Here is a 27,786-nt window from a genome sequence, read left to right on the forward strand (position 1 = left end):
TGTCACAAGGAATACTCATGTGAAATATCAAAGCTCTATCACTTACTGTTCAAAAGTTATTAGCAAGGTTAAAGTTTCAGACAGAATGACAGAATTACAGTATGACAAAATTACAGACAGGACAAAAACAATATGCTCCCCGATCTTCGATCTCAGGGGCATAAAAAATAGGTATCAATGTATAATCTGATATCAAACACGAAAAGGTGAAGATAACAGTGATCAATCTCATAAATTTAAGAGTTGGACAAAGACGGGTCCCTGAACACACCGTAGGTGAGGTCAGGTGCCGTAGAGGAGTAAGTCTGCCTTGTTGATCACTCACACAAAGAGAAAATCGGTATAGTTGTAAAATTTAATATTGAAATATTTATACTTTTTATGTAAATATCATAAAATACTAATTTTTAAAGATTAAACAAGTGCCTTCAGTTCAATGTGTATAATATTTTCACGTTTATCACAGCTCTCTTCACAAACAACATTTTTCAGCTACTGGACATTCCTCTCCGTATTTCTTTTCATCTACCTTTTTCTGTAAAAGTCCGATATTCAAAATCGTTGCACAAAAACTACAAACTGCAATGATGACGAAACTCCACGTGAAACAATGCAGCCCATAGCATTGGTTGTTGGACCCGGTGTTCACATCGTATAATACACCGAAGATTTCTTGCAGTATTAACCCGAGGACTGCGTTTCCTAACATTATGAAGCCCCAATTTCTACTGAAATTTTTCATTCCATAAAACTCGCTTATCATTGTGGGAGTTAAACACCAAACAGCACCGTTGGCAAATCCGATCACGAGATCCGTTATAAGAAATAACGTGAAGTTACTTGCGTAAAATATGCATAATCCCAGATCTATGGTTTGTACAATGTTAAACGATAGCAGGACAGCTGACCTAGGCACCCAGTGAATGATGGCATCGGACGCGAAACCTGCGAAAAATTTGGAGAAAATAGCTGCAATGGGGTTGAGTATAGTAAAAAGAGTAGTATAGCTCTCCAGGTCGTATGATTTCAGATATGTACCTAAATTGTTTTGAAACATTAGCTGCAGACCTGCGCAAATAAAGCATGCCCAGGAGAGATAGTGAAAGTCGAATCGTGTCAGTAATTTCATTCCGGTAATTTCTCGAAGAAAACTATTTTTGGATAACAGTGAGGCCTCCTCGTCATTATCACCGTTCACGTTACTGCTAACGACACGGGTGACTTCAATATCTAAATCGTACGTTATTCGTTTAACGAATATCAAAGCAAGAAAACCGACAACCAGAGCACAGACAATGTTGAGGAGGTAGAATCCCTTAAGATCTTGATTGTCTTCGTCGGTGACGTGTCCCTGAACGAATAGAGCTCCGTAAAGTCCAGCAAAAATAGCAGGTCCGGCACTAAACGAGGCATCCATTATTCCCACTATTTTACCTCTGTGTTTTGGATGAAAATTTCCCATGTTTATTGATAGAGGTGTCATGTAGAAAAAGGTGGCCCCAAAACCTGTGAAAATGAAAAAGCGACATGTAGTATTAACTAAGTTTTTATCTTTAAAGTTTTTCGAAAATAATTGGCATTTGGAAAGACGACCAATCCATAAATCTTGACATTCCTCATTAAGCAGGTTTCCTGAAAACTAGATTAAAAGGCTATGGATTTGTTATAGATATTCTAGAACACTTGTTTATAAATGATTATGTTCGCGATTTTAAAATACCCGCTACGTTAATATTCACCTACTGTGAAAATGACGTGATGCACGGTCAATAGAATACGAAACTATTCTTAGAATACGAAACTATTCTATATTCTTATATATATAGCAATTTTAACACAAAATGACAACATTTTATGAAATATACAAACCTGCAATGAAGAAATAAATACACTGGAGCCAGGCTTTTGAGTGGTACAATTGTCGTTGCGTGGTAGTAGTATACAACAAGGCGTAGCCCACAGAGGTGAATACCACGCCCCCTAGTGTGGACCACCGAGGACCCAATTTTTCGATGATTATTCCAGCAGGAAATGCAAATGAGATTCCAATATTCGGCATCGAACTCAGGAATTCAACTATTAAAAAAATATATAAATAAATGATTATTACACCAGGAAATGCAAATGAGATTCCAAAATTCGGCATCGAACTCAGGAATTCAACTATCAAAATATATATATAAATAAATGATTATTACACCAGGAAATGTAAATGAGATTCCGATATTCGGCATCGAAATTCATCTATCTAAAAAAAAAAGAAGAAATAAAATAAAAGTGATAGTTTCTCACCTGAATAGGATGTCTATCATGTTTCATAACGTTAATATCACGTGTACCCAGACACGTACATATAATGTAACCCACGTTATTACGTCGGAATTTTTTTTACAGATAAGTGTATGTGTTGAATATTTGAACTGACGGTGAAGGCGTTAGTCCAAATATTCAGCCGATCCGAACCTCAGCCGAGATTAGTGTTAATACATACTCTAGGTTTCAAATTCAAATTAAAACAAGAGGCCCAGGGGCCTTATAGGTCACCTGAGTATCATGTAACAACCTTCCAATGTTTGAATTAGGTTTGTGTTTAAATATAAGAATTTTACTTTTGGATGGAAGAAACACTGAATAGCTATGTGGTCAGCCCCGCCTTTGCACCAGAACCCCTGACCCAGGGGCCATAAATTTCAGTTTTGAAAGAAGCATCCTTGATCATCATTATCATACTATTAGTTTGTCTACTTAATACCCAGCAGCAGAGGAGAAGATTTTTAAAGAAATAAAATGCATTTTCACTATATGATCAATAGGGCCCCACCCTAATACCAGAACCCCTGACCCAGGGGCCATAAATTTCACAATTTTGAAAGAGGCATCCTTGCTCATCATAATCATGCTATTGGTTTGTCTACTTCATACCCAAGGACAGAGAAGAAGATTTTCAAAGAAATAATGCATTTTCACTATATGACTTATAGAGCCCCACCCTAGCACCAGAACCCCTGATCCAGGGGCCATGAATTTCACAATTTTTAACAAGAGGTACTGTGAGCAATGCTCACTAAGAATACCCCCCGCTTACCCCAATCTCCCAAAGGGTGTTGGTAATAGGTATAAACTACCTCTTTTCTGAGTGTTGCTACTTCGATGTCCAGTGCGCATGACCTTTGACCTTTTGACCCCAAAGTCGATAGGGAACATCTTCATCCCATGAGTAGTCCATATGTATGATATGGTGACTGTAGGTGGAAAGGATAACGCTTTAGAGCCCGGAAACCATATTGCTACTTCAATGTCCAGTGCGCGTGACCTTTGACCTTTTGACCCAAAAATCGATAGGGATCATCTTCATCCCATTAGTAGTCCATATATATGATATGGTGACTGTAGGTGGAAAGGATAACGCTTTAGAGCCCGGAAACCATATTGCTACTTCAATGTCCAGTGCACTTGACCTTTGACCTTTTGACCCCAAAATCGATAGGGATCATCTTCATCCCATTAGTAGTCCATATATATGATATGGTGACTGTAGGTGGAAAGGATAACGCTTTAGAGCCCGGAAACCATATTGCTACTTCAATGTCCAGTGCGCTTGACCTTTGACCTTTTGACCCCAAAATCGATAGGGAACATCTTCATCCCATGGGTAGTCCATATGTTTGATATGGTGACTGTAGGTGGAAAGGATAATGCTTTAGAGCCCGGAAACCATATTGCTACTTCAATGTCCAGTGCACTTGACCTTTGAACTTTTGACCCCAAAATCGATAGGGAACATCTTCATCCTATGGGTAGTCCATATGTATGATATGGTGACTGTAGGTGGAAAGGATAACACTTTAGAGCCCGGAAACCATTGCATCTACAGACGGACGGACAGACGGACAACTCGATTCCAGTATACCCCCCACAACTTGTTGCGGGGGGTATAAAGAGGCATCCTTGCTCATCATTACCATGCTATTAGTTTGTCTACTTAATACCCAGAGACAGAGAAGATTTTCAAAGAATTTCTACATTTTCACTATATGACCAATAGAGCCCCACCCTAACACAAGAACCCCTGCCCCAGGGGCCATGAATTTCACAATTTTGGTAGAGGGCTCAATGCTCATTATAATTATGCCCACAGTTTGGCTTCTTGATGTCCAGGAGTAAAGAAGAAGATTTTTTAAAATTACACTCATTTTGATGGTTTTTGCCCCACCCCTCAGGCCCCAGGGGGGCAGGGACCACGAATTTCACAATTTTTGTTCCCCTTCACCCACAGATGCTGTATGCCAAAATTGGTTAAAATTGGTTCAGGGGTTTCAGAGAAGAAGCTGAAAATGTTCAAATGTTAACGCACGACGAACGACGACGGACAAAAACAGATAGCAATAGGTCACCTGAATGAATTCAGGTGACCTAAAAATCAAAATCAGAATACTTAATTTCTCTGTCGTGCATGGAGAGGAGAACTACCCCATAAGGCATTAAATTCGACTTTGATACTAAAGTTATTTTCAAACTTATTTGCATCTTACCTTCTGAGTAGTTGAAATGATATTTTACATTATTCTGACTGAGTGTAGTTGAAATGATCTTCAAAACTATTTGTATCTTACCTTCTGACTGAATGTAGGTGAAATGTTTAACATTATTCTGAGTGTGTTGATATGATATTTTACACTATTCTGACTGAGTGTAGTTGAAATGATATTTTACATTATTCTGATTGAGTGTAGTTGAAATGATATTTAATACTATTCTGACTGGGTTTTACTGAAATGATATTTTATATTATTCTGACTGAGTGTACTTGAAATGATATTTTACACTAATCTGACTGAGTGTAGTTGAAATGATATTTTACATTATTCTGCCTGAGTGTTGTTGAAATGATATCTTACATTATTCTGATTGCGTGTACAGTTGAAATATTTACATTATTCCGACTGAGTGTACTTGAAATGATATTTTACACTATTCTGACTGAGTGTAATTGAAATGATACTCTACAATATTCTAACTGAGTATAGTTCAAACGATATTTTACACTATTCTGACTGAGTGTAGTTGAAATAATATTTTACATTAATCTGACTGAGCGTTGTTGAAATGATATTTTACACTATTCTGACTGAGTGTAGTTGAAATGATATTTTACATTAATCTGACTGAGCATTGTTGAAATGATATTTTACACTATTCTGCCTGTGTGTTGTAGAAATGATATTTTACATTATTCTGATTGCATGTAGTTGAAGTAGTTGAAATATTTACATCATTCCGACTGAGTGTAGTTGAAATGATATTTTACACTATTCTGACTGAGTTGATATTTAACATTATTCTGACTGAGTGTAGTTGAAATGATATTTTACATTATTCTGACTGAGTGTAATTGAAATGATAATTTACATATTATGACTGAGCATTGTTAAAATGATATTTGACACTATTCTGACTGAGTGTAGTTGAAATGATATTTTACATTATTCTGCCTGTGTGTTGTAGAAATGATGTTTTACATTATTTTAATTGCATGTATTTAAAGTAGTTGAAATATTTACATCATTCCGACTGAGTGTAGTTGAAATGATATTTTACACTATTTTGACTGAGTTGATATTTAACATTATTCTGAGTGTAGTTAAAATGATATTTTACACTATTCTGACTGAGTGTAGTTGAAATGATATTTTACACTATTCTAACTGAGCATAGTTGAAATGATATTTTACATTATTCTAACTGAGTGTAGTTGAAATGATATTTTACACTATTCTGACTGAGTGTAGTTGAAATTATATTTTACACTATTCTGAATGAGTGTTGTAGAAATGGTATCTTACATTATTCTGATTGCATGTAGTTGAAGCAGTTGAAATATTTACATTATTTCGACTGAGTGTAGTTGAAATGATATTTTACTTATTCTGATTGCGTGTAGTTGAAGTAGTTAAAATATTTACATTATTCCGACTGAATGTACTTGAAATTATATTTTACATTATTCTAATTGAGTGCAGTTAAAATGATATTCTACATTATTCTGACTGAGTGCAGTTGAAATCATATTTTACACTATTCTGACTGAGTGCAGTTGAAATCATATTTTACACTATTCTGACTGAGTGTAGTTGAAATGATATTTTACACTATTCTGACTGAATGTAGTTGAAATGATATTTTACATTATTCTGCCTGTGTTTTGTAGAAATTATATTTTACATTATTTTGATTGCATGTAGTTGAAGTAGTTGAAATATTTACATCATTCCAACTGAGTGTAGTTGAAATGATATTTTACACTATTCTGACTGAGTTGATATTTAACATTATTCTGAGTGTAGTTGAAATGATATTTTACAATATTCTGACTGAGTGTAGTTGAAATGATATTTTACACTATTCTAACTGAAATGATATTGAAATGATATTTTACACTATTCTAACTGAGTGTAGTTGAAATGATATTTTACGCTATTCTGACTGAGTGTAGTTGAAATGATATTTTACACTATTCTGACTGAGTGTAGTTGAAATGATATTTTATACTATTCTGAATGAGTGTTGTAGAAATGGTATCTAACATTATTCTGATTCCATGTAGTTGAAGCAGTTGAAATATTTACATTATTCCGACTGAATGTAGTTGAAATTATATTTTACACTATTCTGACTTGATATTTTACATTATTCTAACTGAGTGTAGTTGAAATGATATTTTACAATATTCTATGTATGTATAGTTAAAATGATATTTCATATTATTCTAACTGAGTGTAATTGAAATAATATTTTACTTATTCTGATTGCGTGTAGTTGAAATAGTTAAAATATTTACATTATTCCGACTGAATGTAGTTGAAATGATATTTTACTTATTCTGATTGCGTGTGGTTGAAGTAGTTAAAATATTTACATTATTCCAACTGAATGTACTTGAAATTATATTTTACATTATTCTAATTGAGTGCAGTTAAAATGATATTCTCAACTGTATGACAAACAGGATGATTTCAGCTTCTCCATCGTCAACTTCCCACATTTATGTAGCAATATTCCATTATCACCTGTATATGGTATATCTCAACTGATTCGATATGCAAGAGCTTGTTCTGTGTATAGTCAGTTTTTAAATCGAGGTAAGCTACTGACTAACAAGTTGATGGTACAGGGATTTCAATAGTCTCGATTGAAGTCAGCATTTCGCAAATTCTATGGTCGTCATAACGATCTAGTTCGTCAATACAACCTCGCATTGGGTCAAATGCTGTCTGACGTGTTTCATACCGATTGTTAAGCTGTTCTTGGCACACTGATTTGACTGCGGATAACTCCGTTTACTTGATCAGGATATGGGGCTCACGGCGGGTGTGACCGGTCGACAGGGGATGCTTACTCCTCCTAGGCACCTGATCCCACCTCTGGTGTGTCCAGGGGTCCGTGTTTGCCCAACTATCTATTTTGTATTGCTTGTAGGAGTTATGAGATTGATCACTGTTCGTTATCTTCACCTTGCATTCTACATTATTCTGACTGAGTGCAGTTGAAATTATATTTTACACTATTCTGACTGAGTGCAGTTGAAATCATATTTTACATTATTCTGACTGAATGTAGTTGAAATCATATTTTACAATATTCTGACTGAGTGTAGTTGAAATGATATTTTACATTATTCTGACTGAGTGTAGTTGAGATGATATTTGACACTATTCTGACTGAGTGCAGTTGAAATGATATTTTACACTATTCTGACAGAGTGTTGTTGAAATGATATTTGACACTATTCTGACTGAGTGCAGTTGAAATCATATTTTACACTATTCTGACTGAGTGTAGTTGAAATGATATTTGACACTATTCTGACAGAGTGTTGTTGAAATGATATTTTACACTATTCTGACTGAGTGTAGTTGAAATAATATTTTACACTATTTGTTTCTTACCTTCTGACTGAGTGTAGTTGAAATGATATTTGACAGCGTTAGTAAAGGCTCCGAATGCATACGTGGAGCCCGCAGTTATCATGCTCAGAAAACCAATAAAGACGGACATGATCCTCTCAATATCTCTCCTTGTCAGAGACATGACAAGGCTGAAATCCCTGAGTTACAAGGTGTACATACAAATATCTACAATAAAAATCCCTAAGTTACAAGGCGCACATACGAAGGTCTACAATAAAAATGACAGTGTCAATTTCCTTCTTCAATAACCACTAATCCTCTCGGGTAGAATGAAGTTCATGTTTTCAATGATTCTTAAAAACAATACCATGCAAAATATATCCGAGACCGCGAATACATACCAGTGGCGGATCTAGAAGAAGTTAACGATAAATGTCATTTGGGGACATGGTGTTGGTTATTTAGGTCTTGTTTTATTTACATTCAGTTTAACTACAAGCATTTTACCTACTTGTACTCAGTTGGGTCTATTTTGACCAGAGATGACTTCCAAAAGTCCTCTTATATAATTTTTGGTAATCTGACTGTTTTGTTGCCATGGAAACATTTAATAAGAACTGTAGCAGCTACATGTAACTATTCATATATCAATGATTGGGTATGCATGCTTTTCCCAACATTTTCTTGACATTGATTTTTATCAGCTACCCACATTCTGAACAGAGCTACATATGTACTAAATGTTTCTAATTTGTTTTGTGTGTCAACTAAAGCTGAAAGGTACCAGAAACATTATGTTACTTAGGTCATAATCTACTTACACCACCCGTGACCCCTTCATTCCATTTCTTTCTTTCTCAATTAATCTAACTTTAGTGGAAAAAAAACCAACAACTGAATATGGATGGTCTTTTGGTTTGTGTCAATACTCTCTCCATAAGTACATACATGTATAATAAAGTGCACTTTTCTAATTAATTTGTAGCAATTAATTTCATTCATTTCCATGAATATCAGATTCTGTGATGAAGGCATAAAGAAGATTTGCAATGCAAAAATGGGGTTTATATACCATAAATTGCCCACCTTCCAAGTCGTGGGAGGGGGGATTTGATTTTAAAAGCAAATTTTGGGTCCATCTTGGTTATATTAAAAATAGGAATTTAAAGTTGTCCTGTTTCTGTCAGACTTATCCTGATTATTTTCTATTAGATTAAAATTGTACATTCTGAATAATAAAAAAATCCCTTGAGGAATTGCAGTTTGTGAAGCTCTCAGTCACTGAAGGAAATGAATTAAACAATCATCAGTCATATGTTCAAGCTTTATCTAAGAATGAGTTTGTAAACAATGACTAACACACACTATTTTTTTCTGCATATCAGTATTTTTCAGTAAACTACATATACAGTTGCATTGTTCAGTTGAGTACAATTCCTTTCATGAAAGGGGATGAGAAATTCAAAAACAGTTAATCAAATATTCTCCAACAGTCTCAGTGTCTGTGATATCCTCCATGGACACATTCCAGCAGAACAATCGTTAGATATGTTATAACCATTGTTAGATCCACTTAAATTTTAATGACCCACAGTTGTGTTGTCATAGGATGATGCTGAGTCTTATACATTCCTCACAGAAAATATTTCTGTCCTAATTTCATTTAGAACATCCATGCAATCTTGAATCTGCACCTCTGATTGTCAGAGCTAAAAATGTATATAAAAAAATAATGAATTGTATATATTTCTTGCTGATCAATAAGTTTATAACATCAAAATCTGAATTATCAATTGCAGACTTCAAAATGAAATTGAATTGACAGCTTTATGAATATTTACAAACTTTAAAGCTAATGTGATAAAACTTATTCACAAACGCTTAGATCGGGACAGGCATTTCTCATACAAGATTTTCCTAGTACAGTCGACAACAATCGATTACATATACATCACTGTACATGTAAACAGATTAGTCATTACTGTCTAGTTATTTTACAAACTGAAGCAAAATGAGTAATGATAAGGTACTTACGGATCTGAACTGTTATGATAATGACACAGGGCACATTCAATGCCACTTGTTATGATTCAATGTCACCTGTGCATTTCCTTTGTGTTTACATTCAAGTTCTCACTGTTGTAATCACGATTGCAGCGTAAATCCTCTGATACATCATCATTAAAAGCTACCCATCAAGAGCACAACGATGTCCGACAAACACTTCAGTGTCAAATGAAAATTTTTACTTGATTTAAAGATTTAAGCAGATCAAAATACCCAAAACCAAAACAGTAAACAACCTTCACAAATTTCTACTTTCACTATTCAAAACTTGTCTTGATCATGAATATACTTGGAATACGTATTGCAGTCAAGAGCCGAGGTGATCTAGATACTCGGCTATCTCCGTAAATCTCCGACAAGCTCGTCGGAGATTTACAGAGTGGTTGTCGGAAGACTGGAATAAAAAAAAACAAAAAACAAAAAACAAAAAAAAAAAAAAAAAAACAAAAAAAACAAGCAAAAAAAACCTCGCATATTTTCGCGATAGCACACATTTTGAAATCAATTCATTTTCTTCTATGAAATTCTTCTATGACATTTCTAATTTAAAAAAAAAAAAATTTATTCTACGATATGTACATTATCAACGTTAGAACAATCCACCAATGGTTGTGTTTCTGCACAAAGTTAAAACAGTTTCAAATCTCTCATTTTCAGTGGAATTTTAGGCATTTGAAATATTGAAAGCATGTATTTCGTGCTTAGGCGTTCTGGCAGCAAATTAATTTAATTCTTCTTTTTTTTTTAGATTACGCACAACATAGCTTAGTTAAATTAACTTAACGGGAAACAGAATGAAAGGTGAAGATAACGAACAGGATCAATCTCATAACTATTATAAGCAATACAAAATAGATAGTTGGGCAAACACGGACCCCTGGACACACCAGAGGTGGTATCAGGTGACTAGGAGGAGTAAGTATCCCCTGTCAACCGGTTACACCCGCCGTGAACCCTATAATCTTTCAAGATCAGGTAACCGGAGTTCAAAATCAGTGTGTCAAGAACGGCCTAACAATTAGTATGAAACACGTCAGACAGCATTTGACCAAATAATAGGTTGTATTCGCAAAGTAAATCGTTATAATAACCATAGAATCTGCAAAATACGGTATTTAAATGAGACTGTTGAAACCCCTGCACCATGAAGTTGATTGTTAGTAGCCTGCTTCGATTTAAAAACTAATCATACGTTGAACAAGCTCTTGCGTATCGAATCAGTTGGGAGATATAAACACCATATGCAGGTGATAATGGAATATTGCTACATAAATTTGAATGAAAAATTAATATGCACATTTTTAGAAGCCAAATTCAACATTTACTGAGGCTCACGTCTTTGCACAAAATCGGGTGTCTTGTTGTCATGGAAACACGAGTCAAGGCACATTTTAAAAGTTGTCATGATTAAAGTACTAAAGTATGTATATTTTGTGTAAAATCTCGTCAAAATCTGTTTCGGTCATTTTCCACAATATTCTAATACTTAGGCTTCAGAGAATGACTCTTAAAGTAATTCCACCCTCCTGTGACGTCATCAGATTTTGCAAAATCAATTATTTATTTAGATTTATGCATGATAGGAAAATTAATTTTGTTGGAGTTTTTTCCGATAGTTATTGTAAGAAATCTTGTTAAAAATAAAATATTTCAAAAGTCTAAGTTATAGATGAATAATGAATGACATGTTTCAAAATATTGAATCCAAAGGCAGTAACTCTGTTCCTATTGTATATTTTTGTGAAGGTACAGTTTCGTGAAATTGTTATGAATGCTACTATATCGTCATAACCAGTTTGTAAGGAATTTTAATAACGCTGTTTAAGGAAAATTGCAATTTTCTGACGGTGATATATGATTCTGTTTATGTACGTCTCACATCTTAAAAAGTGTGATGGCCTATGTCTTTTATTTGATAATTTGTTAGTTTTAACTCTAAGAATGGAAATAGATAGGCCTACATATTTTAAACTTGTATCAGATAAAACTGTGAGTATGGAGACTCGATTTTGAGCAGAAAATATATTTTCTCACTTTTAATCTTTAAGATGCTTAACTAAGGTATTTCTAATAGTCAGCAAAAATTTGAATGTCAGTTGTCAAGGTACATGGGAGATACCATCTTCCCAAGTCAAGGGTTTCTGATCCGCTCCTCTCCTCACAAGGAGAAGAGCGGATCAGAAACCCTTGACTTGGGAAGATGGGGAGATACAGAGCTCACAGTCTTTGTTATGCTTAAGACTCGTGTCATGTTTTGTTTTCATAGGTCAAATATACTACTAAAAGTTTTGTTTAAAGCAGATTTTTTTTAAATGTACAAGTTAATTCTGAACATGATTTTAGATATTAAGCAATCTATCTGTAAACATTTTCTGCATGGCACGAGCCTCGTTAAGTAATCTATCTGTGAACATTTTCTGCATGGCACGAGACTTGTTTACATAACACAATGTTGTATCTCACTTTATTGTATTAAACTTTTGGTTGACCATTAGAAACATTGTAAACAATGAAAATGGACAAAACCAAATTTGACAATTTTCAGCTCAAATCGTGTCCATGCCCTAAAACGAAGTAAATTTTAGAGATACATCAAAAATTGTAAAATAATGAGATACTAGTTTAATCTGTGCGAGGTGTACCTTTTGTGATCATCAGCAAAGACGTACATGTATACTGGACCCCATTACAGTTTATAAATCATATAATGCAAAATTACACTATGACACACGCATACAAACATTGCATCTTCGCTCTTTTAAAAGTGACAGGGCATTTATTTTCATAATGTGCAATTTAATTTCGATATTTTTTTTTTCAGAATGGAACCCTAGAGTAGCAGAGACATTAAAAATTATGCATGTCGTAATCTTTATTTCTATTTTGGTTGACAGGTATTTTTACTTTCATAAACTTAGTCGTATCAAGCAAAGAGGAATAACTCGAATTTATTTCAAGTGCGGGATCGGAACTAGAAAATTTTCAAACGAAAATTAAGCATCACTTGGGCAAAATAGTGAGAGCTAAAGACGACTCATTTCTGATACGAAAATATCTACCTGGTTTATAAGTTATTTTGCAGAATGTTGTAAGTGAGTGTCCTAGTACCAAAAACATGAGTTATTAGATTAAATTTCTGGTGGATATTAAAAGTTTATTTCCTCTATGTACGTATTTGGATATTTACTTAGGCCTAATGAGATTTATTTTCTCGAGTCAATAAAACAACCGACCGCTATGAATTGATATAAATAATCACAATTTATGCATCGATCCCCAGATACATATATACAGTACTCAACATCATGTAGCCCCCTTCCCTCCCCCTCACTTCTAACCACCCAACCCCCAACCCCCGTTTTCTTCTTGACATGTGACGTATACTTATCGCGCTATTATCATATACAATGTTTGTTATTTAGTACATGCAAATATCGATTTATTAGCTGATCACTTGTTATAATGGCGATGAGAGCTAGTAGAAATGCAAGTATTGAACTTGAAGAATACACTCCCCCTTTTATGATTTTGAGGTTTGGGCAGAATTGCTTTTCTTGCTAAAAAAAATCTACATATATAATGGCAACATTTTTCTCTGTTTGCTCCCCATCCCTCAACTTTCAAAATCGACGTTAACTGTGCCTGAACTCACTAAATCTGAAATTAATTATTAATTAAGTGCTTGTCTACTGAAAGTTGCCCTAGTTAACGCAGAAAACGTGATCTCGTTGGGCATACTAAATATTAAAACCACGACGAAATCGGAGACGAAATAATGGTTCCGATATTCCGTATTGTGATACCTTCAAATTGCCCATGAACCCAATCAAGTAAATGATACCACAAACTACAGAACAGCTCTCAGTCAGGTAAATAATACCACATACTACAAGACAGCTCTCAGTCAGGTAAATAATACACACTCTCAGACAGGTAAATAATACACAAACTACAGGACAGCTCTCAGTCAGGTAAATAATGCACAAACTACAGGACAGCTCTCAATCAGGTAAATAATACACACTCTCAGTCAGGTAAATAATACACACTCTCAGTCAGGTAAATAATACACAAACTACAGGACAGCTCTCAGTCAGGTAAATAATGCACAAACTACAGAACAGCTCTCAGTCAGGTAAATAATACACACTCTCAGTCAGGTAAATAATACACAAACTACAGGCCAGCTCTCAGTCAGGTAAATAATACACACTCTCAGTCAGGTAAATAATACACAAACTACAGGTCAGCTCTCAGTCAGGTAAATAATACACAAACTACAGGACAACTCTCAGTCAGGTAAATAATAGAGAAACTACAGGACAGCTCTCAGTCAGGTAAATAATACACAAACTACAGGACAACTCTCAGTCAGGTAAATAATACACACTCTCAGTCAGGTAAATAATACACATACTACAGGACAGCTTTCAGTCAGGTAAATAATACACAAACTACAGGACAGCTCTCAGTCAGGTAAATAATACACAAACTACAGGTCGGCTCTCAGTCAGGTAAATAATACCACATACTACAGGTCAGCTCTCAGTCAGGTAAATAATACACACTCTCAGTCAGGTAAATAATACAGAAACTACAGGACAGCTCTCAGTCAGGTAAATAATACACACTCTCAGTCAGGTAAATAATACACAAACTACAGGACAGCTCTCAGTCAGGTAAATAATACACACTCTCAGTCAGGTAAATAATAGAGAAACTACAGGACAGCTCTCAGTCAGGTAAATGATACACAAACTACAGGACAACTCTCAGTCAGGTAAATAATACACACTCTCAGTCAGGTAAATAATACACATACTACAGGACAGCTCTCAGTCAGGTAAATAATACACACTCTCAGTCAGGTAAATAATACACAAACTACAGGGCAACTCTTAGTCAGGTAAATAATACACAAACTACAGGTCAGCTCTCAGTCAGGTAAATAATACACACTCTCAGTCAGGTAAATAATACACATACTACAGGACAACTCTCAGTCAAGCCAGTGTTTCACGTAACGTGCAAGTAGGAGGGCTTATGATAGTCCAAGAGCTCTCGTATAGGTACCATTCAATGTTAGAGTGGTCGTCATTCTTTGACTCAAGAAACGAAGACCAGTACATGTTACGTGTGTGTCAATGAAAAGGTGAAGATCAATCTCATAATTCCTATAAGGGATAGAAAAAATAAGATTTGGGCAAACATGGACCCCTGGGTATTTCAGAGGTGGGATCAGGTGCCTAGGAGGAGAAATCACCCCCTGTTGACCGTTACATATGAGACGAAAGTTTGACTGAGTTCATGCAGCAGGTACTGAAATCATTTTAGTAGAAGATGCCAGTGATTCCCTGTCTTTTCTAGGTATATTGATAATTCTAAATGAAAAGTGAAGGTAACGAACAGTTATAAATCTCATAACTCCCATAAAGATTACGAAAAAAAGAGTTAGGCAAACACGGACCCCTGGACTCACCAGAGGTTGGATCGGGTGCTTAGGAGAAGTAAGCATTCCCTGTCGACCGGTCACACCCGCCGTGAGGCCTATATCCTGATCAGGTAAACGGAAATAATCCGTAATCAAAAACGGCCGCGTAACTGTCGAATCACCAGGTGGAATTCATTATATCTCAAGGAATTTCATGAGCGAATACGGGTGTGAAGTCCACGGTTGTTAACGTTGTAAGATATATTCCAAACATATTGATTAAATGAAAAACGACCGATAAAAGAATGCAAAGTGAACGGGAAGAAGGTAGTGCCTGTAATCTAAAACTTTTCATGGACTGACACATTATGAGCTTTTATCTATTGATGATACAGTTTATAACACTTCATATCTGGAGATAATCTGAATTGATAAATAAACACACGCACGCACGTGTTTGTGTAAACATAAAACACGAATACGTTTTGTATCAACGCTTTCATTTCCTATTTTCAGAAGCTTTACATTAATGAAATACAAGAACAGACTAGCCTAATTTATTTTACGACGATTAACGCACAAATTACGTAGCTTATTTATTCAAAATGTTTCTTGTTGGCCTAGATATTGGCGCAAAAGGTTCCTATTTTCAGCCAGAATCTTTCGTACATTCCTACTTTACAACAGGAAGATAAACATTGATTTTAGTAGTTAACTTACGTGTTTCTGTGTTTATGAAGTAAATACGCCCATTTGTTAGTGTATTGACATCAGAAAACTCATAATCACGTGTATATATATATATATGTATATAAATAGAGTTACTGAACTTACCCCGTATCTTATCACCTACATACACTGTGGAGAGAGTATGATTTTGCTCAGGATTAAGGAAAAGCACAGTCTTTCAACACAAAGCGAAATTAATGCCATATTTTGTACGGCGTCCAAGACGACCCTCGTGCAGCATTCATTTCACAGAATTTAAGTAAATCTAGATGTGGTTTTTCAAAAAATCTCACATTATCAAACAGGAAACCAAAGTAACTCCGAGTGTACAAGGCGATAGGAAATGTTATCACATGGTTGACTATAGCACTACATTATACAGATTATTTAATGTAGGTGAAGTAGGGAAATGCTAGACCTCCACACGGCGCTCAGGGACGTACACGCGAGGATCCAATACCTGTAGTGACATCGGATCTAGGTTTTTTAAGATCTCATCCTGTTGACCGGTTACACACCCACGAGTCCTATATCTTGATCAGATGTAGAGAGTAATCCGTAGTCTAAATTAGTATGTGAAGAACGGCCTAACAATTAGTGTGAATTCTGTCAGGCATGTGGCCTAATGACAGGTTATATTTGTAAATCAGATCCTTATAATGACCATAGAATATGACATACATGGAGTAATTTCAATTGATTGTTCAGAGGAAAGTAACCCATGAGACAAATGCCCCCAAAATCTGACAAACTTCACCGACCATTTATTTGACACGCACAAACCATGCTCCCGATGTCAACTAACTTCTTGCCGGTAATACTAGTCATATTTTGGAGCTTGTGTTATTGTAAAAAAAAAAATGTAGGCATAGAAAAGAAGGTTTATATTCATCCTGCAAGTTCTCCGATTGTCTGAATACTTTATATTGTATGGATACTTTATTTTATCTGGATACTTTATATCATCTGGAAATTTGATATTATCTGGATATTTGATATTATCTGGGTACTTTATATTATCTGGATAGTTTATATTATCTGGATAGTTTATATTATCTGGATAGTTTATATTATCTGTATACTTTATATTATCTGGATATTTTATATTATCTGGATAGTTTATATCATCTGGATATTTGATATTATCTGGATATTTGATAATATCTGGGTACTTTATAATTATTATCTGTATACTTTATATTATCTGGATAGTTTATATTATCTGGATAGTTTATATTATCTGGATAGTTTATATTATCTGTATACTTTATATTATCTGGATATTTTATATTATCTGGATAGTTTATATCATCTGGATATTTGATATTATCTGGATATTTGATAATATCTGGGTACTTTATAATTATTATCTGTATACTTTATATTATCTGGATATTTTATATTATCTGGATAGTTTATATTATCTGGATATTTGATATTATCTGGGGACTTTATATTATCTGTATACTTTATTTTATCTGGATACTTTATATCATCTGGATAGTTTATATTATCTGGATAGTTTATATTATCTGGATAATTTATTCTGGATAGTACATGTATACATCATCTGGATATTTGATATTATCTGGATATTTGATATTATCTGTATACTTTATTTTATCTGGATACTTTATATCATCAGGATATTTTATATTATCTGGATAGTTTATATTATCTGGATAGTTTATATTATCTGGATATTTGATATTATCTGGATAGTTTATATTATCTGGATACTTTATATTATCTGTATACTTTATATTATCTGTATAATTTATTCTGGATAGTACATGTATACATCATCTGGATATTTTATATTGTCTGGATATTTTATATTATCTGGATAGTTTATATTATCTGGATAGTTTATATTATCTGGATACTTTTTACGCATAACAGAGAAAGACTTAATCCCCTTTACAAGATACATGTACCAGATGTCGGCTATTAAAATAATTAGATAAGGACGTTTTGTACTGCATTCTATTGCTTTCGATTTGCATAATTCCATGACCCATCGATGTAACGTACGATTTTGTCAGAGAATTCTAAGTACTTCCTGTGTTGGTTTTGAGAATCAATTAAAAATTTTGATACATGTTTTCACTCGAGATTACAACAGTTGATCAAATTATCATGAACACCTGTAGTTTCCCCTATACATTTCACGCAAAACCACTTTTATAAAAATTAAATTCTATATCTATTTCTAGTTTAAATCTAGTTTTGTACAATTGTCACTTGTATTACATGTGTAGTATAGATAAAAAATTCGTGAATTACAACAATGAATTTGATATCACCAATTTACAGTAAGTATGAATATTTACATTTTCAATGTAGAATTTCATATCTTAACAAATTGTATTGATAACTATTTACTAATGAATACACTGAAGTGTTGAACAATGAGCAAAAGGATTTTTATTATCATGGTCCTTCTATGAAATGGAAGTAAAATGTAGATATATGAAAAATGAATTTCGTTTTTTGAAGATACATGGAAATACGAACTGTGACGCATCACGCTGAGATTCATGAATAACACTGGCGTGAAGCGTCACAATTAATACCCTCATGTACTCAGTATTTTAACAAGAGGCCCATGGGCCACATCGCTCACCTTGGTCCATATCAGAAGACTTTCCATATATATTTGCATGTAAAACCGTAGTCCCTATTATGGCCCCAAACCTACCCCTGGAGGCCATGGTTTTTGCAGACTTGAATCTACACTATGTCAGAAAGCTTTCATGTAAATGTGAACTTCTTTGGCCCAATGGTTCTTGAGAAGAAGATTTTTAAAGATTTTCTCTATATATTTGTATGAAAACTTTGATCCCCTATTGTGGCCCCATCCTACCCCAGGGGGCCATGATTTTAACAATTTAGAATCTGCACTATATCATGAAGCTTTCATATAAATCTCAGCTTTTCTGGCTCAGTGGTGCTTGAGAAGAAGATTTTTAAATTTTTTTCCTATATATTTGTATGTAAAACTTTGATCCCCTATTGTGGCCCCATCCGACAACCGGGGGCCATGATTTTAACAATTTAAAATCTGCACTATATCAGGAAGCTTTCATATAAATCTCAGCTTTTCTGGCTCAGTGGTTCTTGAGAAGAAGAATTTTAAAGCTTTTTCCTATATAACTTTGACCCCCTATTGTGGCCCCATTCGATCCCCGGGGACCATGATTCTAACAAACTTGAATCTGCACTATATCAAAACAAAACAAAACCCAACTTTGACCCCCTATTGTGGCCCCATCCGATCCCCGGGGACCAGGATTTTAACAATTTAGAATTTGCACTATATCAGAAAGCTTTCATATAAATCTCAGCTTTTGTGGCTCAGTGGTTCTTGAGAAGATTTTTAAAGATTTTTCCTATATATTTGTATGTAAAACTTTGATCCCGTATTGTGGCCCTATCCGACCCCCGGGGGCCAGGATTTTAACAATTTAGAATATGTACTATATCAGGAAGCTTTCATATAAATCTCAGCTTTTCTGGCTCAGTGGTTCTTGAGAAGATTTTTAAAGATTTTTCCTATATATTTGTATGTAAAACTTTGATCCCCTATTGTGGCCCCATCCAATCCCCGGGGCCATGATTTTAACAATTTAGAATCTGCACTATCTAATAAAGCTTATCTATAAATTTCGTTCTTGAGAAATTTTTTAATGACCCTACTCTATTTTTACCTTTTCTTGATTATCTCCCCTTGGAAGGTGGCCTGGCCCTTTATTTAACAATTTAGAATTCCCTTTACCTAAGGATGTTTTGTTCCAACTTTGGTTGAAATTGGCCCAGTGGTTTTTGAGAAGTAAAAAATGTTAAACGTTTACAGACGGACGGACGGACGCCAGAATACGGGCGGTCAGAATAGCTCACTAGAGCTTTTACCTCAGGTGAGCTAAAAAATGAAATACATTTTTAATTAATTATAGTAATTTGTAGCATCAAAATTGAAATCATGAAGTACCTTTAAACTTCATTTTATTTTTCATTATATAAGATCTTCCTCAACTTGGAATGAGATAAGTACTATAAATAGTTTTCACAACGTTACAGGCAATTTATATGAAATAGATATAGAGGGAAAATAATTCGTTTATGATATCATGAGGCACGGGCCCGATGAACACTACCCATTTCACGGTATTTGCAATACAACGAGAATTACAGATTTTTCGGACATGACCTTTAGAACTGAGACCCAGTGTCGCGGTAGACATTAACACATTACACAGTCATCACTGCTACGGCCCTCAGCGCTAATCATAGTTTGGTTGGTTGTAAATTGTTTTTAAAACGTCCCTCTCGAGAATCTTTCACTCATGAAGATTTCACCATTGCCGTAGAAGGGTTCAAAATTTAGGCCTATGCTTGGCACATACGACCTCTGACCTGGGAGAGATTTTTATCGTGCCACACCTGCTGTGGCACGGGACCTCGGTTTTTGCGGTATCATCTGAAGGACCGTCCCATTTACTTGCCTCCTACGACAAGAAAGGAATACTGAGGACGTATTGTAACCCGGTACTTCACTTACAACTGGTGAGGTACATGAGTGAAAAATTCTCGACAAGACGCAAAACAAACAATACAATGGACTACTGCATTTTATAACCTTTATCTAACATTAACATTTTGAATTTGAAAACTTCATCTCATTTCACTGACCATTTCTGCCAGTTGTACTTCGTAAGCAATGGTCATTTTCAAACGTCTGTACGATATCGATACACTGAAAAAAATCCTAGTTAATTTAACTAGGATGCCTCGTAAAGACTTGCTCATGACTAGTAAGTAATGGATTTACTAAGCAAGATAGTGATGTAACTAGAAATATGACGTCATAAGCATCGTGACTCGTGTTGCCCACGAAAACTGCAGCAAGGTCTACTCTGCGAGACGCCATTTTTATTGGGATGCTGGAGAGGGAACATTGACTTAAAAGGTTTGTCATTGAACTGATGACTGGTTTTTTTTTTTTTAATTCTTTATGTTTATTAGAAATCCTACACACAGCTTCATAGTTTTTATTACGCAACTTAATACATTTTAACACACTGTTCTGTTTTTGTTTATTTAGATGCTGATGACTGTTTGGCAATCCTGTGTAAAGAAAAGTTTGAGAAATCCTGATTACAAGTTCAAGAAATTCCACAGAAGATACATCCCCCATCGCAATCAAGATTGACCAGAGGATCATGTCGACTTTTAACTTCAGATTAAAGTTCTTGATGTTATCTTCTGTATTCAATTTTTTGAAGGATTAACAGGGCGATTTTACTTGAACTGTCAGTTAAAGTACTAGAATGCTAGTAATTTTGGCAATTGAATACAAGAATGGAAAATTAGTAAATCTACTGAATGCATACTAATATTTACTATTGACTGAAGTAATGTTTTACTGTCTGATTAGTTAAATTACTAGTTAACAAATAGTAAACTTACTTAACACCTAGTAAAAACTACTTTTAAATTAGTGATTGTATGGACAGTAGTTTTACTAGTTTGCTTAGTGTATTTTACTAGTTATTTTTTTCAGTGTGTATCAGACGCCAGAACAGGTCGCAGTTTGTGAAGCACAGCAACGTCCCATGACGTCATGCATGTATGACCCCCACCTCGATGTACCTCCAAATCGTACAAAAACGGGAAGCACGTGTGTTCATTGAGTAACGAAAGAAAAGGTACAGAAAACATTTCATGGATTAGCCAGTTTACTCCGCAACATGATGATCATACTCTCTACGCTACATATCCCATACCAATTGTGAGGCCGTTCTTTACATACTGATTTTTGACTACGAATTACTCCACTTACCTGATCAAGATACAGAGCAGCTACAGATGTGACCGGTCAACAGGGCATGCTTACTCCGCTTAGGCATCTGATGTCACCTCTGGTATCACAGTTGGCATGTAACACGCCAGACAGCATTCAACATAATGATATGCTGTATATGCAAATTAGATCATTATAACGACCATAGAATTTGTGAAATGTAGACTGTTAAAACACTTGTAACGTCAACTTATTTGTCAGTAGCCCGTCTCGATTTAAATATTCATCATACGAAAAATTTGCTGTCGGGTATCGAACCTGTTAAAACATACACACTGTATGCAAGTGATAATGTACCATTGCTACACAAATATGGGAAGTTGATAATGGAGTTGAGTTTCTAGTTCCCCATTAGCATCTGTTAAAAGAATATACAAATATGAAATAGGTATGGAAGACTCTGTAGTGTCTCTAATTTCGATTTAATTGGATATGTCGAGTCGATATAGGAATGAAAACGAGTCTTGTTGAATAAAACGTCGTCGATATATCTTTTAATTTGAGGATCATATTTTATAAAACTGTACTGTGGTACACCATGTTTTCCACGATAGCTTACAATTACCCATTAGAAAAACTCATACACATGTTTTCTATGATGCTTACAATTACCCATTAGAAAAACTCACACACATGTTTTCCTTAATTTATTAGTATACATGTACACATTTTTATGATTGTAAAACAATTCAGGTTATTTCCATTGAAAATGGTTCTTATGTGAATCTTTCATATACCACGGACAAGTATCACATCTTCATTATATATAACAGTATATAAATAATTCAGAAATATATATATTACATTTGTAATTCATAAACCTTCATAATTCATATAACAAATATCACATTAGGTATGGCGTCACTAGAGATCCTAATGCCTGATCAGCGGTGTTTATTTCAGTCTAGTATCTCACTGTTCCGCCATTTTGTTCATCTGCGCAAAGGAACAAAAGTGTGATAATGACAATTCTTCCCACATCAAAACAAAAGTAAACACTGAGGTAGAATGTGATTTTCCCCCTTATTTTCATAATATATACCGCATAACGGGTATTTTCTGCGATTTGAAATATTTGGCGATTTGATTCCCAACTAGTAGCAAATTGTGTTCTGCATTTCCGGTTGCATCATACCTATTTGCTATTGTAATTTTTTGCGGATTTTTGCTATTCACAAGATTTCTACAACTTTGGACAACCGCTGGAAATACCCGTTATACAGTATTACCGGTATATAGATATATGTTATGCAACGTAGTGTGCATATAGCCATACATACATACATACATACATACATACATACATATATATGTATATATATATATATATATATATATATATATATATATATATATATATATATATAATACACGTGTATATACATTATAACTTGTGTAATCCAGCATACACTACAGTTGATATCCAACTAGACATGTCGAATTGACTCTAAAACATTTATATATATATATATAATATACACGTGTATATACATTATAACTAGGCATGTCGAACTGACTCTAAAACATTTGGATTTTCAATAAAAAGGACAACACAAGAGTCGCACTAGGTAGGATATGAGAAAGACATAGACGAAAGCAGCTCAAAATAATATCCTTATGAGAAAGACACAGACGAAAGCAGCTCAAAATAATATCCTTTTGTAATCCACTGTAAAGTAATTATACATTTTTACACCACAATGTATTTTTTCCATAACTGCGTGCTTTGATCTACCGTTCATAAGACAAAACAAGTGTTTGCGGTTACCCGACCGACCCTTTTTTTTTCTTCCGACCCTAATTTTCCGGATAAATTCCAGTTCTTAAAAAAAAATCTAACAAGTTCGGACTCGATATTCAAATTATGGAAAATTTTCAAAATGGCGTCGTGTATGCTTTCTGTAAGTAGATCAACACAGATATACCTGCAATCATGTATTAAATAGAGTGAAATCAGTTGTCAAAATGTCATTTTTTGTTTATTTTAGTATTTTACCCACTATTGATGCTACATGTCAGTATTCACATATGTATGTATCGTGTATAAGTTTCTTCCCTAGTGATACAAGGGGAATATGTACTGAATTAAAAAAACCGCAACAACAACAAAAATTGCCTACCATCATATCAACCCTATTTTTTTTTCTAAGTTGGTATTTGGCTAAGTCATCATCCAAGATCCTTGTAAGAATAAGCTGACGTATGTTATATTCATAAACTATCAATCTATTTCATTTAGAACAATATCATCAAAATGATAGAAAAGGTATGGCACATATACATATAGATAACAAGGACATAAATTGACAACTGAAAGGGAGCTCAGTGTACACACATAGGGGGTCAAAATACAAAGAATTAAAGAATACATATAACTTAATTGATAAAATGAATATAGCATACAAGTAAAAACTCATGATGTATTTCATCATCATTTGTTACCATGAACGATTACTTTTGAAATTATTGATTCATATTTCAACATTATTAAGAAAATAACATTACAAAAGTACCGTTATAAAATAGCGAGATGTATTGAATCTTACAATGTACAGAGGAAATCTGTGATTTTCTTCAACACGTCTTCCTCTATTTTCTTATACACATGGCGAAAATTGTCGATTATGCAATATCTCACTCAACAGTGTTGGAGAATTTCAGTGATAACCTGACGTCACAGAAAGCAGACTACTACGTCATGATTAGGTACGTTGGGCTACATACATGGAAAGCAGACATCGGTCAAGAACACACAGCTTACATGAAAGGTGAAGATAACGAACAGTGTTCGATCGTAACTACTCGGCTATTTCCGTAACCGCAAATAAACCTCATATGTAGATCGACGCCATCAGAATATGTTGCTATGTGTACACAAATGCAACCGTGGCGTCACAGATATAGGCTATATGTTACAATATGAAACACGAGCTTTGGGACTAAAAACAAGCACACATTGCTAAAATATCCTATTTCTATCAAATTCAACTTATGTTTATGTGTTAGAATGAATAAGACTTTAATGATACATGTACCAAAACTGAATCAGTAGTGAAAATTAATCTTTCATCTAGATAACACATTATTCAGGGCTTTTTTAAAACTTAAATCATCCACATGCGCGCTTCAGATGACTAGATGCATTGCTTTGCGCCGATCCACGTCCGGGCCTTCTTTCCGGTTACGGAAAATGACGAGCGTGATCTGATTGAGCTTACATACCTGTCGGACAGCACATTTCAACATAACTATTTTCACCTTCGTATTTCTTTTCATCTAGCTTTTTCTGCAGAAGTCCCAAGTGGAAAACGGTTGCACAAAAACTGAGAACGGTGATCATTATAAAGCTCCACGTGAAACAGTGCAGACCAAAGCACTGGTTGTTGGAATCTGTTTTAATGTCATATAAAGCTCCATATACCTCTTGCATAGCCAAACCCCCAAAGGCATTCCCAAGCATCATAGTACCCCAATTTCGAGCAAAGTTTTTCATACCGTAGAATTCACTGATCATCGTCGGAGTTAGGCACCAAAGGGCGCCATTTGCGAACCCGATCACGAGATCCACTATTGTGAATACGATAAGGTTGTCAGAAAAGAAAATGCTTAACCCCAAACATATCGTCTGCACTATATTGAATATTAACAGTACACCTGATCGGGGAATTTTGTGAACTATGGCGTCCGATAGAAATCCCGCGAAAAATTTAGAAACCACACCTGCGATTGGATTCAATGTAGTGAAGAGAGTGGTGTATTTCTCTAAATTATACGACTTCAAGTATGTTCCTTGGTTATTTTGAAACGTTAGTTGCAGTCCCGCACAGAATATGTAGGCCCATAGCAAGTAGTGGAAATCAAACCTGCGAATTAACTTTACTCCCGTTATATCTCTCTGCACCTGGTCTTCCCTATTTATTGTTTCGTCCAAGGCATCGTGATCTATTATTCTATTAACTTCAAGATCACTGACATCAAACGTCACTTCCTTCAGAAATAGGATACCCAGCGCTCCTACGACAGCGAACGAGATGGCTGTCATGAGGTAAAAACCACCCAGGTTTTGATTTTCTTCGTCCTTTGTGTGACCTCTAGCAAAAATTGTCCCATACAAAGCAGAAAACAGGGCTGGACCTCCGCTAAAGGAAGCGTCCAATATGCCCACGATTTTCCCTCTATGTTTTGGGTGAAAATTATTCATGCTTGTTGTAAGAGATGCCATGTACATAAATATAGCTCCAAAACCTGTGTGGAATAGAGACATAATTAATGCTTTATTAGTAGATTTTCGTGCTTATAATCATTTTACCATAGAAAATTGATTTCAAGAAATAGTAGATAACAAAAACTAAATCCAACCGAGACGGAAATGATCAAAATACACAAACCTGATACAAAGAAATAAATGTACTGAAACCATACATTTTTATGGTAGAATGGTTGCATGAATGTGGTGCTGTACAATAAGGAATACCCCAGCGCGGCGATCAGTAAGGCAGCTAGAGAGGTCCATCTCGCGCCTAATCTCTCGCACATCATTCCGGCGGGAAAACCAAGAGATATTCCAAAGTTGGACATAGATCCTAGAATTTCAACTGAAATGAAACTGCACTCGTTAATTAACCTGATGGTGCACAATTTTACCTCGCTACACATCTTTATCTTACATGTCATGGAGTGTATTTATATATACTATACCTTGTGACTGAGTATAATTGAAGTGGGCTTTGACAGCATTGATGTAGGCCCCGAAGGCATAGGTGGAGCCGGCGACAATCATTCCTAGGCACCCCACCACCAGAGCCAATACCCGCGTGACGTTCACCGTGTTTAGCAACATCTCACTGTCCCTAAATAGACTTCCTGATTCTGCAATAGAGATACTGATGCATATCGAATACTGATAGAAACTTCAAAATTCAAAACACCAAACAAAAAGCTATGGGAGAGAGAGAGAGTGTGTTACGGGCGAAGTACGACTGTACATGTATTCAGCCATGCGAGGGATACGGCGATGAGAAGAGAACTGACATCACAATAGCGTCATGTACATATGATTATATTGCTATTAAAGGTTTCTGTTCTCAAATTTGTCATATGGTTAAAATTGTGAATTCTAAAAACACATTTCCCACTGGATTCCAAAGTTTACTTACATCTAAGAATAAATTCAGTCCAAACAAATATAAACCGTGTATTGCTGTAAACCTGAACGAACAAACTCCACATTAAGTTATCAGTTTATTGTTATTTAATCTCCGATACAGATAATACGTGTGATATTGGTGTTACCCTACAGGCAGTGGTCGGTGCGACCTCGTATCTCCATTCTACATGTGTACGTATTGATAAACAGATTCACTCCTGTCATTAATGTGAATTACTCAATAAATAAAAAAAACGGACTGTGGAAAAATACAAGCATTCTTAATCATTAGCTGATTAAGGGGTATTTTCAGAAAAGTATGCATTTTGAATGAGGTCACAAATTATATACCAGTATTGTTGTACATTCCGCCTTGTTGATTCTGGGCCTATAAAGCTCGAAATATTTCTGAACTTTAGGCGTGTTGTCTTAGACAGAATCCTAGCCTCGTGACAATTTTACACAATTATCCTTTTTCTGGATATTGAGCGACATCGGATTCCGCATTAGAAGATATGCTCTGCCTTATACCCACATTTAGATTACAATGTCTACAAGAACCACACTCAGAATTGTTTATCCTTAGTTGTGTGTTCCGTCAGTATTATGTCATGTTTCATGAAAGCAGTCGGTCTGTTTTTCT

General features: G+C 35.0%; 2 protein-coding genes across 9 annotated transcripts; both read right to left on the reverse strand.

Moving 5' to 3' along the window:
- Positions 1-341: 341 nt before the first annotated feature.
- On the reverse strand, positions 342-16,990 carry LOC125664423 (uncharacterized). Of its 8 annotated transcripts, none has more exons than XM_048897185.2 (5): positions 9,942-10,366; positions 9,271-9,616; positions 7,947-8,132; positions 1,870-2,076; positions 342-1,506 (listed from the first exon to the last, which is right to left on the reverse strand). In XM_048897185.2, the coding sequence occupies exons 3-5, from the start codon at positions 8,086-8,088 to the stop codon at positions 473-475; spliced, it is 1,383 nt and encodes a 460-aa protein (XP_048753142.1). In that variant the 5' UTR covers positions 8,089-8,132; positions 9,271-9,616; positions 9,942-10,366; the 3' UTR covers positions 342-472. The 8 variants fall into 8 exon arrangements, with proteins under 8 accessions (XP_048753142.1, XP_056007199.1, XP_048753140.1 ...); XM_056151224.1 differs by having other exon boundaries at positions 9,267-9,616; XM_048897183.2 differs by lacking the exons at positions 9,271-9,616; positions 9,942-10,366 and adding an exon at positions 16,240-16,990.
- A 5,639-nt stretch (positions 16,991-22,629) lies between these two features.
- On the reverse strand, positions 22,630-27,232 carry LOC125664422 (uncharacterized). The gene is made up of 5 exons (XM_056151212.1): positions 27,154-27,232; positions 26,696-26,866; positions 26,386-26,592; positions 25,220-26,242; positions 22,630-22,933 (listed from the first exon to the last, which is right to left on the reverse strand). Exons 2-5 carry the CDS (start codon positions 26,835-26,837, stop codon positions 22,902-22,904), a joined length of 1,404 nt encoding a protein of 467 aa, XP_056007187.1. The 5' UTR covers positions 26,838-26,866; positions 27,154-27,232; the 3' UTR covers positions 22,630-22,901.
- Positions 27,233-27,786: the final 554 nt, after the last annotated feature.

This window comes from Ostrea edulis, chromosome 1 (genome assembly GCF_947568905.1).
Source record: "Ostrea edulis chromosome 1, xbOstEdul1.1, whole genome shotgun sequence".
Lineage (NCBI taxonomy): Eukaryota > Metazoa > Mollusca > Bivalvia > Ostreida > Ostreidae > Ostrea > Ostrea edulis.

Excerpts from the sequence above, each read along its gene's own strand:
- LOC125664423 (XM_048897183.2), bottom strand. The coding sequence starts at position 8,088 with ATGTCTCTGACAAGGAGAGATATTGAGAGGATCATGTCCGTCTTTATT. Across the intron at positions 2,077-7,946 it reads CAACTACACTCAGTCAGAAG|TTGAATTCCTGAGTTCGATG; the intron begins GTAAGAAACAAA and ends TTTTTTTAATAG. Across the intron at positions 1,507-1,869 it reads TATTTATTTCTTCATTGCAG|GTTTTGGGGCCACCTTTTTC; the intron begins GTTTGTATATTT and ends TCATTTTCACAG.
- LOC125664422 (XM_056151212.1), bottom strand. The coding sequence starts at position 26,837 with ATGTTGCTAAACACGGTGAACGTCACGCGGGTATTGGCTCTGGTGGTG. Across the intron at positions 26,593-26,695 it reads CAATTATACTCAGTCACAAG|TTGAAATTCTAGGATCTATG; the intron begins GTATAGTATATA and ends GTTTCATTTCAG. Across the intron at positions 22,934-25,219 it reads TGAAATGTGCTGTCCGACAG|ATGAACAAAATGGCGGAACA; the intron begins GTATGTAAGCTC and ends TCCTTTGCGCAG.